The 14,158-nt window shown below is 37.0% G+C and overlaps 1 protein-coding gene across 1 annotated transcript in view; it reads left to right on the top strand.

Annotated features, from left to right (window-relative positions):
- The window catches only part of LOC150095406 (TBC1 domain family member 30), a 366,057-nt gene that overhangs the window by 315,488 nt on the left and 36,411 nt on the right, over window positions 1-14,158 (top strand). Inside the window, exon 7 of the mRNA XM_090410388.1 lies at window positions 4,640-4,745. Within this exon, the coding sequence (XP_090266514.1) occupies window positions 4,640-4,745 (106 nt within the window). The remainder of the gene's footprint in view (window positions 1-4,639; window positions 4,746-14,158) is intronic.

Genomic DNA, 14,158 nt, shown 5'->3' with positions numbered 1-14,158 from the left:
CTTTGTTGTTGATGGTTTTTTTTTTTTTTTTTTTTTTTTTTTTTTTTTTTTTTTTTTTAAGACATTTCTCAATTCTTCTTCTCACAAAGTTAAGTTTAGTTCTTCTCTAAGTGCTTTTATAGTTGACTTTAAAAATACTTATTTCTGACTGTTCGTTCATAGAGCTTTCTTAGCGAACAAATTTCTCATCCATCTAGAATAAGATTTCTTGTTTGTTCTCTTAATGCTAGTTGGTCATTTTGATTTTTTTATGTCATCTATGATTATCCTTCCACCACTATAAATTGCTGTAGTCTTTTGATGAGAGGTGTTGAGTTGTAATTCCTGAAAATATGACAGTGAATAGGTTATGTCAAGGCGTTCTCAATTATTTGAAGAGAGGGAATGTAATTTGAAACAACATTCATTAAAATAGGTTGTAATAGACTATAAAAGAACAACCAGTGTATATGCTATATTCTTAGTTTCTTTTCTTCTCCTTAATGTATATTTTCTTAGTGGGTGAGACCATTTACTGTAACAAAGTAAAAGTTCATACAGGTTTGGATCTTCAGTGTTGCCTTTACCATTGTATTTTCCAGAAGTAACTTCATATATGATGCAGAATTTTCCAGCAGATTGGTGTTAGACTGGCAGTAAGGTACTACACAAGTACCAAATGGGATGACCTCTAGTACTCCTACTATCCTGACTATTGTTTCTGCTCTTCTGATCCAAACAGCTAATCAGAGCATGTCACAAAAATTATCCTTGCTGGTATGAAGACCTTCATTTCTCATTCTACCCAAGATTCTCATCCCTTTCCAAGCCCAAGTTCAGTAGAAAGCATATCAAAGCATTTGAAGAAGAAAAAACAACAACAAAAAAAAAAAAAAAAAACTGTTTTACAGCAGGTAACTTGCAACAATAATCCCATCTTCATACTTAGCCTATGCTGAAGCACACATTAGATGCAAAATGCCCATTCATCAATTCAAATCTGACTTTATAAAAGGCCAATAGCAGAAAACTCACTTCCTTTCTAAATGGAAGCCGTGCCTTTTGGTTCCTTCCAAAGGCCATCAGATGCAACTTCTGCTCTTCTGTACCTCTACCAAAAGGTGAAATAATAACAGTGGTGCCATCTGGATAAGAGAAATCTCATCCGGATGTCATTACTCTTCTCCTCCTCTAACTCCTGCATAAATGACCAAGGCAAATTATCTCCTACCATACCAGAAGCTGAACACCATATACCTGCTATGGTTTTTCAGCAAAAAGACATCAGAAAAGTACTAAACAACTTGGTCACTAAAAATATTCTTCTGGTCCTAATGACATCTTTCCAGTTCTACTCAGACATTGTGTTCCAGAGCTGGCAACTGTCCTTTTTCATCAGAAATTAAATGACAAAAGATTTCTAATCACCCGAAACCTCAACCTCCACATGTACCACTCAAAAAAAAACCAGGTGTCTACAAGATCAGTTGCAGTTGTGATTTACATTACACAAGACAGACAGGCAGATCTGGAGAAGTATGCCAATCAGAACACTTCAGAGATGTTGAGAATGAAAGAAAACATAAATCAGTGCTGGCAGTACATACAACAGAAACAAAACATCAAGTAATTATTTTTATTTGACCTCCAGGAAGTCCAAAGACTCATCGAGGGAGAGTGTGCCAACAGCATCGAATGATCGATTTCCTTCCAACTACTCACCATGCTCAAACTTGCTTAACTTTTTGTGTGAGCCATTAGTAGCAGAGACTCTACCAATCGACCAACCTTTGCTAGCATGGCAACAAACAAATGCTCCACATGGATTGTTGTTTTTTCTCAAGACAGTTCAAAGAATCAGCTGAAATGATGAAATATCCTCTACAGTGCAAGAAAACACAAGGGATGATTTTAAATCAAATTTGGTCTTCATTAATTCATCGCAACACTCGTATCTGCCAGTAATATACATCAACCATGAACCAACAGCCAGTGTAATTGCAAATGCATGCTTTCCATTGTTTAATCATGTTCAAATATTTTTAGATATCACTAGAGTTGTTAACTGTTATTATTTGTGTCCTAGTTTATTCATGTAATTATCCCAATGAAGTGAAATAAAAGAATTTTCACGAAACTAGGCAAGAAAATAAAAAATAGTTTCTATTTGATATCTTTTTTGTGGATAAATACCAGAAAACATATTCCTAAAGTGTCCTATCACCAAAGAAGCATGTGTAGTGATGTAATTAAAATCACACATAATGTCACCTATCCCTTGTTCACTAACCCAAGTTGCCTATACACGTAATCATCACCACACTTCATGTTTCCTGGCCTATCTCAGAGATCTGGAATAAAATACCATTATTTGCTATTGTTAAGTCAATGAAACTGCTTCCTCTGATGTTTGCAAAGTGTGGATTATTAGCATTTTCATTTAATATGTGTAGAGAATTGGAAGCCCAAAACTCTTTCCGATTTTTGCCTATATTGTTTGTGTTCTGAAAGTTGTATATGAGCCGAGAAAGTTTGCTAGAAAGTGTCTTTAAAGAGCAAAGTTTAAGACATTTTGTGTATGTTAACAGTTTTGCTGCTCCCTCTGAGAGTGACACTTCCATTGACCTTGACATTCAGGCTAAGGGTTGCTTGTGATTTTTGTCCACTCTCAGCAGCAACAACTGGAGAGTAAGGGGGGGGGGGGCTTGATTACTTAACCATTGCTATTGTTGCTAATCCACTACTGATAAAGATGCTTATGGAGAGCTAAACAATAAATACAATCTTGCAAAGTTGCATTTCAGGAAAGAGAGTAGCATAAATATCACATACGATTTTATAATTCTGAAAATGGAGAGTGAATTACTCACTACTGAAAAGAATACTAAACAAGGTATCAGTCAATACTAGATTTGTCCAATTTTTTCATTCAGAACTGCACAGAATTATCTAAAAAGAGCAACATTCAAAGGTCCATCCTTCAGGCATCCAGACACTGTTTTCCAGAATTTTAGATTTTAATATTTTAATAATTTTTTTTCTTTCTGTTATAAAATAAAAGAAACATCTAACATTGTCTTTTTTTTTAATCATATAATAAGTTCAACATGTATATAAGGCAATATTTTTGTCATTGTAGTCATATACTCATAAAATTTGCATCAATAGAATGGATGATAAGGATAATTTTTTTTTAACTATGTTCTTTGTAAAATTTGGAATATGTTATGTTGCATTATGCGTTTCTTCATTAAATTTTGGGAAAAATTAAAAAGAATGACAGTGATTAATAATGAAAATTCTTCATTTCTATTATCATTTGAATTATGAATAATTTCTGAAAAGTAAGGTAACACCTTTTTTTTTAATCGAGGATGTTTAATAATAATAAATTGAAATTATACATTTTGAAATAAGTGAACATACACTACTTCTTCACAGTCTCCAAATTTATTGATGCACTTGTCCCAATGATTGATCAGTTTATCAATACCATTACTAAAGAAGTCCATATCCACATCCAGTAACCAACATCGCACCTCATCCGTAATGAAATGCTTTCTAGAAAGGTTTTTCTTGGATGGGGGGAATGGGTGTTCATGATTCATGATTTCATCACAACCACTGAGTGGTATGTGGAATAGTCTTTTTGCATCAAATGTTGGCTTTCAAATTGTCCAATGTTGCACAGTAAAGACCTGCATTGAATGTTCCTCCCTTTGGCAAGAAGTCCACCAACATAATGCCTTGGTGATCCCAGAACACTGTGGCCATTACTTTTCAGACACTGGGAACAGTTTTGAATTTTTTGCACACAGGAAATTGTGGATGTTTCCAGATCATGGAGTCTTGTTTGCTCTCTGTGACTAGGAGAGCGAGAAAATCCTTGCAGTTGTCACTGTATTGCAACAAATTCTCCAGACACATCCCTGTGCTTGTTGCCTTGTGCTCCTCTGACAATTTTATGCACCTAGTGGGAGCATACCTTTTTGAAAGTCAATTGTTCAGAAAGACATTCTGAACAATTTCATAAACATTGAACTCATGTTCACCACTTGTGCAATTTTATGCAGTTTCACTCGTCAGTCTTCAAGAACAATATCCTTAATGTGCAAAATGTTAGCTTCTGTCTTGCTCGAGGAAAGCCTGCCCGCTCAATGTCAATCTTCATTGTCACCATGGCCTGCTTTAAATTCATTGCACAAAAAAAAAAAAAAAATGCTTCTTTGACATCATCTTTTCGCCATACACAGCAACCAGTTCATGGTGAATGTCACTTAGTTTTGCTTGCGAAAAATGAATAGCTTCACAGACATCAGTTTGGACCACACTTGCATGGTGACTTTTACAGTGAATTATGGTAGTCACCATCTTGCAAATGGAATTAGCTGTGAGGCAACAATAGCATCACACTACAATAGCAGTCTTTTTTGAATGTTATTAACAGGTCTATCTGTCCACCGTGTTTTATCTCATTCCCTTTCACAATTATCAAAGGAAAAACATGTTACCTTACTTTCTTGGAAACTCCTCATATTACATTTAAATTTTGCATTTTTATGGAACATGAATAATTCACCTAACTTATTTGATAGCCTAATTTATTATAGTAATTTGTTTGTGTACATAATTATAGTTATATGTTTGCCTTTACTTTTAGCCGCGTAATGACAGTGGAAAGTGCAGATGAATTTTACAGCATTATGGGTGTCCTAACAAGAGAAATGCTTGAATTTGGGCTTATGGATGCTAATGAACTTTTGAAGGTATATATATATATATTATTTATTAACATCTCTGTAATCACATTCGTGAGTAATACTGATTTTGAATACTTTTTATCGTCATTAATTAGGACCCATATGCAGATCTAAAACTTAACATAGGAGGTCCATTCTTGCAATCCATTTTATTGCACTTGGCTCTGTTTTCTTAATCATATCATATGATGTTTTCAGCACTATTTATTGACTGAGTAACATGAATTTTTCAGCCATTCAGACTTTCTCTTTATCTGTTCAGATAATCTTACTTTCATTACCGCTTTCTCAAATTGCATTTTCTGTTTTCTTTATTAAGGCTTGAAATGAATTGGATGGTAGCTCACTTCTTAGGTGATGATTGAGGAGGAGGAATGATTTAGCTTCACTGAAGAGATAATTCATCTCACTTCTATTTTCCCCCACCCTTTCACTTTCAAGCATACATTCATAAACAGCATTTTTCTATAATAATGGAAAAAATAACAAAATAATCTTCTGAAATGATGGAAAGTGTAAAGCAATCAATGTAAAAGACTTCTGGATTCCATAAATCTTTTCCAGTGAATAATTGTGGTTATACTAATATAATGAGCTACTCAGAAATGATTATAATGAGCATAATAAGAAAAATCATATATATATATATATATACATACATACTGGGGGGGGGGGGGGGCTCATCCTCCCTAGTATATATATAGTAGGGATGGGACTAATGGGCTTCTGCAATTCATGTACACTAATGCCAGGAGTATTAGGAACAAGAAGGAAGAGTGTTTGGCCTTGGTTGGTACTTCCAGGCCACAGGTTGTTGGTATTAGTGAAACATGGCTGACAGAAGATGATAAAGCTAGTGGGATTGAATACGACGGGTATAGCGTGTTCAGGAGTGACAGGGAGAATAAAAAGGGGGGAGGAGTGTTATTGATGATAGCTGATGAGTTGCAGCCAAGGAGTATAGAAGTTGAACTGCAGGATAGAGAAAAGAGCACATTTGAGGCTATTTGGTGTGAGATAGAGTCTAGCAGAACAAAATATACAATTGGGTGCTGCTATAGACCAGGTGATGGAATAGATGGTGGGGATAGTATGCATTGGCAAATAGAAGAAATGAGTGGAAGGAGAGTAATTATTATGGGTGATTTCAATTATGGTAACATTTGACTGGAAAGAGGAGAGGGCACATGGGAGGAAGGAATTGGATTTTATGCGGTTATTAAGGGACATCTATCTGCGACAGCATGTAGTGGAAAATACTAGGGGGAAGAGAGTGCGTGACCTAGTAATTGCATCTGAGAATGTGGCTGTAACGAACATGACCATGTTGCCACCAATTGGTGAGAGTGATCATAAGGTCATGACTTGGGAGGTGGCTAAAGGAGTGGAATTTACAATTAAAACAGGGTACATGTGGAATTACCGGGCTGTTAAGTATGACAAGCTTAGGAGTGTGCTTGGCTCAGAGCCATGGCATGTAAAACTGCAAGGGCTGGATGTTGATAGTGTATGGGAGGTGGTTAAGAAGTGTTTGCAGGAGGCAGTGGTTGACTGTATACCAAAAGTCTGAATAATAAATCAAGTAGGGGTTAAATGGATGAATAACACTATTAAGCTTGAGCTGCAAAGAAAGAAACAATTGTGGAGGGAATTTAAGGAGAAAGGTCACCAGCAGGTGCAGGAACAGTATAAAGCTCAGGCCAGGATGGTAACAAGGGTGGTAAGAAAAGCAAAAGCAGACTGCGAAAGAAAATTGGCTATGCAGGCTAAAGAGAATCCCAAACAATTTTTTCAATATGTTGCAAGTAAAAGGAAAATATTCATGGCAGAATGATTTTAAAAAATGCTGAGGGTAGGAAGGTAACCGAATCAGTCGATATAGTGGAATTACTGAGCGAGCACTTTGCAAGAGTGTATCATCCAGGTGGTGACATTGCAGGAATGAAAGAACCAACAGCATATACTGGAATTGAGATGAATGAAGTAGAGGTAAATAGTCTATTACAGAACCTCAAAGTCAATACATCTGTGGGATTGGATGGTATACCAGCTCATATCATACGTGAAGCGGCTAAAGAATTGTCAATGCCCTGACCATTTTGTTTAATTTGAGCCTTGGGTCTGGATCAGTCCCAAGGGGGTGGAAAGAGGAGAAAATAGTTCCGCTGCATAAACCTGGTTCCAAGGCTGCTGTTGAAAATTACCGGCCAATCAGCATAACAGGAATCGTTATCAAGGTCTTGGAGAAAATAGTCAAGAGGAAAATACAAGATTGGATAGATGAAAATGGGATACTGTATTGGGGACAGCATGGTTTTGTGAAGGGTAGGTCATGCCTCAGTAACTTGCTCACATATTATAACACAGTGACGGCTGAACTGGATAAGGGTAATGGGTTTACAGTGATTCTACTGGACCTTGCTAAGGCCTTTGACAGGATACCACATGGAATTCTAATCAGTAAATTGCAGCATATGGGGATGGATATAGGGTTGGTGAGATGGATAGGAGGTTGGTTGACGGAGAGATATCAGAGAGTGGTTTATTCAGGAGTAGAGTCCACAAGACGGCCTGTGACTAGTGGAGTGCCACAAGGATCTGTTCTTGGACCACTGCTGTTTAATTTTTTCATTAATGATATAGGAAAGGATCTGAGAGGAACAGTTCATTTGTTTGCGGATGATGCAAAGTTGGGTAGGGCAATAGTGAATGCAGATGATGTCAAAATTTTGCAGGATGATTTGGATAGATTGGAGGTTTGGGCTAAGGAGAATGGATGTCAATTTAATGTGGCAAAATGTAAAGTTATACATTTTGGGGTGAAAAGATTAGCAGCAGTTTACTACATTGGTGGAACTGTACTCCAGGAAATTGATGAGGCACGAGATTTAGGAGTGTTGGTGGATAAGGAGTTGAAGTTTAGGGGGCACATTGCAAAAGTGGCCAAATCAGCTCATCAATTCACTTGGTTGCTGAAGAATATGTTGACAAGCAGGTTATTGTTCCTCTGTATCGATCCTTGATAATACCCCATCTCGATTACTGTGTCCAGATTTGGTCACCTAGGTTTCTTCTTGATGGGTAGGAGGTTGAGAGGATCCAGAGGCGAGTGACCAAGATGATAGCAGGTCTGTGGAATGAACCTTATGAGAACAGGTTGAGGATTTGTGGGTTGCAAAAATTGGTTGATAGGCAAAGGAGGGGAGATATGATTGAGATATTCAAATTACTGAAGGGTTTCTATAAAATTAATTCAGAAGATATTTTTGAGAACAGGGCTGGTTGTGGGAAGACTAGGGGACATCCACGGGAACTGGGCAAAAGTGTGGTTAGTAAGGGTGTTAGAGCTGGATTCTTTACTTTTAGAGTGGTGAATGAGTGGAATGGGCTGACAGAGTCTGTGGTGGATGCTGTAACAGTGAATGAATTTAAGGCGAGGTATGATAGATACTGTATGAATGTCGAATAGTTGTGATGATGATTTGGGGCCTCCCTTGATGAGTCTAAGGACTCCCTGGAGTTGCCCGTAACAATAATAATATATCAGGAGTGATTGTTAAAGTATTGAAAAAGTTGGTGAAAGGTAAAATACAACAGTTGGTGGATAGGGATGTGATATTCTAAACTGAGCATCATGGCTTTTGTAAAGGGTAGGTCTTGTCTTAGTAACTTATTCACATTTTGTAATAAAGTGACAGTAGAATTGGATAAAGGTAATAGCTATACCATGATACCGCTCGACTTTGCCAAGGCATTTGACAGAATACCACATGGAAAACTATTACAAAAACTGGAGTGGATAGGTATAGATAGGGGGATGGCTGATGGACAGACACCAAAGAGTAGTATATGGTGGAGTAGAGTCTAGGAGAAAGAATGTGACTAGTGGAATACCTTAGAGTTCAGTACTAGGGCCACTAGTACTGAACCCTAAGGTTCAGTACTAGTGGCCTAAGAACACTACTCTTAATGTGTATATCAATGACATAGGGAAAGTTTTAAGAGTGGATATTCGGTTGTTTGCTGATGATGTAAAACTGGGGAGAGCAATAGTTGATTAAGGTGATGTAGCTATCCTGCAGGATGATTTAAATAAATTGGCATGGTGAGCAAAGAATAATGATTGTCAATTTAATGTTGCAAAATGTAAAGTCATGCAATTTGGGTTGAAAAGGTTGCATATGATGTATCATATTGATGGTATTGGTTTGCAGGACATTAATGAGGCTAGCGGATAATGATGGACAGAGTTCAGAAGGCATATTGCAAAAGTTGGTAAAATAGCTCAGTGAATTACTTAAATGTTAAAAAAACACACTTAATGAGTGAAGATAAGGAAGTTATTATCCCTCTTTATAAGATTATGATTGGGCCACATCTTGACTACTGCGCACAAATTTGGTCACCTGGATTTCTTGGGGACCAGGAGGTGATCAAAAAGATTCAGAGACAAGTGACCAAGATGGTGACAGGTCTGGAATACTTCCTACGAGGATAGGTTGAATGTTTGTGGGTTACAAAATTTAGTTGGTAGGCAGAAAAGAGGGGAAATGATAGAAACTTTTAAGTATTAAAAGGGTTTTATAAAATTGATCGAAGTGAAATTTTTCAACATATGACAAATAGAGAACTAGGGATCATTTGTGGAATTGTGTAAGAGGGTTAGTAGGGGTATGCAGACCAGATTTTTGCGTCAAGAGTGGTGAGTGAAATGGATTGCCAGAATTGGTTGCTAGTTCCCTGACAGTGAATTGATTCTAAGAGCGGTATGATGGTTGATTTGTGTCTCCTGAGATTAGTCTCTGGACTCCATGGAGATGCCATAAATAATATTAATCCTTCCTAATTGTTGTTACTGCTGGCCTGGTTGGTTGAGTGGTTAGCATATCTGCTCTCCAGCTAAGAGATTGCAGGTTTGAATCCCACTGTGGGCATTGATGTTTATGATTGTCCTACTAACTCTATGTGGAGAGGGAAATTTCACCCCTGCCACTTCTTCTAGCAGAAGGCTTTCACTCTCAAAACCCCATGAGGTTCAGGAGTGATCTTAGAGCATCAAGTGATGTGAAATGTGAATAATTAACTAATCTTGTTATTAAAAAATGTGATTTATCTGCAATTTAATAATAATGTGTGTGTTTATGTGTCAGTGTTTGTTTGTCCCCTGCAGATCTCTATCACTGTGTGTATTACCACCAAATTTTGCATGACCTGACTAGTGGAAGACTATGGAGCCTCCATAGCTCAGTCAGTATAGAAGAATCCCTTTGGTCAGAAAGACCTGGGTTCAATTCTCGTCAGTGACGTGAGGAACCTTTATCTGGTCTCTTTTGACTAAAGGTGGGTTAACTGTTCTCATCCAGAGGTGGAGGGTTTTTTATCCTGGTATATTTTAGTATATTTTATCATAAAATATGCTACGGCAAGGAAGGCAATGGGAAACCACCTTTCTCATAATCGTCTCCATAGTATAGTATGGTTGCATATAGCTACCCCCACCAGCTGTATGGTTGAGGGAATAGAATAGTGGAAGACCGTAGACTATATTTGAATTCATGTTTCAGGTGGTTTAGGAACTGTTGATTTAAGAATTGATAGGATACTAGTATGAGGTATTAGTTCTATTGGTTTCATGACTGATGGCAAGTTTGGGTATTTTGTTACACAGGAAACCAGGTTTGCCAAGTGAATAGCATCCTCTTTCCAGCAAATGGACTGCAGGTTTGAATCCCATAATTAGCATAGATGTTTGTTTGGACATCTTTAGATGGTAAATGATTTTCATTTCCTGGTGTGAAACCACCAACCCTGCTTATTCAAAGTCTAAATGAGCTTGAAAAATTCACTATTTATTCTCTAGAGCAGGGTTTCCAAGTTATCTAACCCTTACCCTGCCTACAGTACTAATAATAATGTACTCTTGTATTACAGTCTTCCATATCCAAAAAAAAAAAAAAAAAAAAAAAAAAAAATTGCTTTGCAGAAAAGGTGTTTATTGGGAAAACTTGGTTTTCATGTCATTAAATAAAATACAAATATTAAAATAATTGTTTACATAATGTAAGAAAGATATCAAAAAAATAATAACAACAAAAAAAAATTAACAATAATTATAGAAAAACAAATTTTTTGTTACAAATTTTTCATTTGCTATTAGTTCTCTCATAATGATTTCGAGTGATTATTAGATTTATCTTCTATCATCATCATCATCAAATTCCTGACATGTACCCTCAAGGGGTGTACAGGATATGTAGTACTACATGAAAAAATTACATCATTACTAACTTCCTATCTACAATTTTCCTCCAAATCAGTCTGTTACTTGTCAAGACTCCAACATTATCAGATCTTATATTTCTATTGTCTAAAGCACTTTGTACCGTATCAATCCACCTATATCTTGGTCTTCCTCTGGGTCATTTTCCTGCCAACCTGGCAGAGAACACTTGTTTTGCTAATCTTTTCTCACCCATTCTGTTTAAGTGACCACCTGAGATTAGCTCTGCTAATGCATTCCGGGATACTGACAATGTCAAGTTCTTTCCTAACATCCTCATTTTTAATATGATATTGCGATTGATGCCATCTGTTAACGCCTCTAATCTTTCTCGAGACTTCATATCTGCGGGCACTAGTCTTTGGACAAGTGTTTCACTTCTGACCCAGCTCTCAGATCCATAAGTTAAAACTGGTTTGAACACCATCTTGTATAGAGCTAATTTAGTGTTCCGACTAATTTCTCTCTTATTCCATATGAATTTATTCAATTGACTTCCTACCATACCAGATTTGTTGATTCTGTTGTCTATTTCCATATTTAATTTCCCATCTTCACTAAAAATTATGCCTAAGTAGCTGAAATGTTTTAGTTGTTCCACAGGTTCTCCGTTCACAATGCAGTTGACATTTTCAACGATTCTGCCTATTTTCATTGTCTTTGTCTTTTTATTGCTAACCTTCATGCCATATCTATTACAACAGTTATTCAATTTAGTCAGGGAATCTTGCAGACTTGTAGTGGATATATTTAGAAGTATAACATCGTCCACATAAAGCAAAGAGCTGACATTAACATCTCCAATTTTGATATCAGGTTTAATATCACTTTCCTTCATAATGTGGTCCATATAGATAATGAATAACAGAGTGGATAATGCACATCCCTGTCTCACACCAGATTTAACATTAAACCACCTTCCTGTACTTCCTTCAATTCTAACTGCTGACTTACAACTCAAATAAAGACTAAGTATTGCTGGATATAATGCCCCATCGACACCATATAACTGTAACATATTGAATAGCTCTCTTAGCACCTTGTCATATGCCTTTTCCAGGGCAACAAAACTTAAATACAGATCTTTGTTATATTCCCATGCTTTCTCAACTATTTGTCGTAAAGTGAAGATCTGATCCTGAGAGCCTCTATTTGGCCTGAATCCAGCTTGTTCTTCAACAAGCTTTTCTTTCACAATCCTTCTCAAACGTTTCTCGAGTATACTTGCAAAAATCTTACCAGGAACACTCAGCAGGGAAATACCTCTATAAATCTCACATTCATTTTATTTCTCTTTTTATATATGGATACTATAAATCTCTACTCCAATCATCGGGAATTTGTCCCTCTGTCCAGGCCTTCTGAACTATGTAGTGCAGCCACTGTAAGACTTTTATACCACCATACTTCAGCATTTCTGGTTGAATATCATCTACTCCTGCTGCCTTTCCACATTTCAAGCCTTTGATGGCTTTTTCTACTTCAAGTATGGATATGTATTCCTGACTGCATGCCTGGTCAGTGTTTTTTACCACTGTGCTGTCATCACAAGGATATCTTTTCTTCTGTTTTCGTGTCACCTTTATCATCTTTAATTCCTTTTACAGCACTCTTTCCTCCATTTTTAAGCTTCTTCAACAACCTCCATAATATTTTGCCACCTTTTTGATATTTATTTTCTATGTTGTTACCAAACTCCAAATAAGTCAGTTTGTGAGCTGACCTATTTGCCAGGAACTTTTGATATGCTTTCTTCTTTTCTTTCACTGCCTCTTTAACTTCCTGTGTCCACCATAAAGTTCTGGTTTTTCTATCCTTGCAGACAACCTCACCACTTGCCACTCTGCCTGAATTAATCAGTGTTTTCTTAAAGGCTTGCCACTGAATCTCCAAAGTTTTGTTTCTATTCTCAAACTCTTTTATTTTTTCTTCAATAATCTTTGTGTATTTTAGTCTACAGTTCACATCTGAGAGCTGCTCAACTTTTATTCACTTTAAAACTTTCTTACATGTCATTCTTTTCAAAATGAAATTCAATTTGATGGGAGTGTAACTAAATCGTACTTACTGGGTGCGAAATTTAAGGATGTAAGTAAGAGTATTAGAGTGCAAAAACAGAGGGTTAAAGAATTAATAATTGTGGCGGGTACGAATGAATTGAAAGGTGATAAATTTTTTATGAGAGAGGACTTGAAAGTATTGTTAAAGGTAGCGAAAGAAAAGAGTGACAGAGTTAGAATGGTGAGTCTGTTACCGCGGTATGACAGAGAGGAGTTTAGAAGGAGGGCCATAATCGCAAATGACATTATGCGCAGGTTATGCGGACAGTGTGGTGTGGAATTCGTGGACGTGTGGAATGAGTTTGATGGGCGAAAGGACTTATACAAGATGGATGGCTACATTTGAATGGACTTGGTGTGCGGAGACTGGAAAAAGTGTTGCTGAATGAAGTGAAAATGGATGTGCAGAACCAGGGAAACTAGAACTACCAAGGAGGGGGTAGGGGAGTGGATATCCAGACATCAGTGATACAGTTGAGTTTAAAAATGTATATAATGTACCTGAGCCAGCACTAAGGACAAAAAATGGGAATGGGACATTTAGAATAACGCATCAAGATAGGGGTGGGACAAAGGGATCACTGCAATTCATGTATACTAATGCCAGGAGTATTAGGAACAAGAAGGAAGAATTTTTGGCCTTGATTGGCTCTTCCTGGCCACAGGTTATTGGCATTAGTGAAACATGGCTGACGGAAGATGATATAGTTAGTGGGATAGAATGTGTAGGTTATAGTATGTTTAGGAGGGACAGAGAGAATAAAATGGGGGGAGGGGTGTTATTGATGATAGCTGATGAACTGCAGCCAAGGAGAATTGAAGTATTGCAGGATAGTGAAAGGAGCTCATTTGAGGCTATTTGGTGTGAGATTGACACTGGCAGAATAAAATATACAGTTGGGTGCTGCTATAGACCAGGTGATAGAATAGATGGTGGAGATGGTATGCATAAACAAATTGATGAAATGAGTGGAAGGAGGGTAATTATTATGGGGGATTTCAACTATGGTAACATTGATTGGAAGGAGGAGAGGACACATGTGAGGAAGGAAATGGATTTTATTCAACTATTAAGGGAT

This window comes from Typopeltis vanoorti, chromosome 20, assembly GCF_054136105.1.
Source record: "Typopeltis vanoorti isolate ZY-2024b chromosome 20, IOZ_Tvanoo_1.0, whole genome shotgun sequence".
Classification (NCBI taxonomy): Eukaryota; Metazoa; Arthropoda; class Arachnida; order Uropygi; family Thelyphonidae; genus Typopeltis; species Typopeltis vanoorti.
The sequence above is the reverse complement of the archived record's forward strand: the minus strand, read 5'-3'. Positions and strand labels throughout refer to the sequence as shown.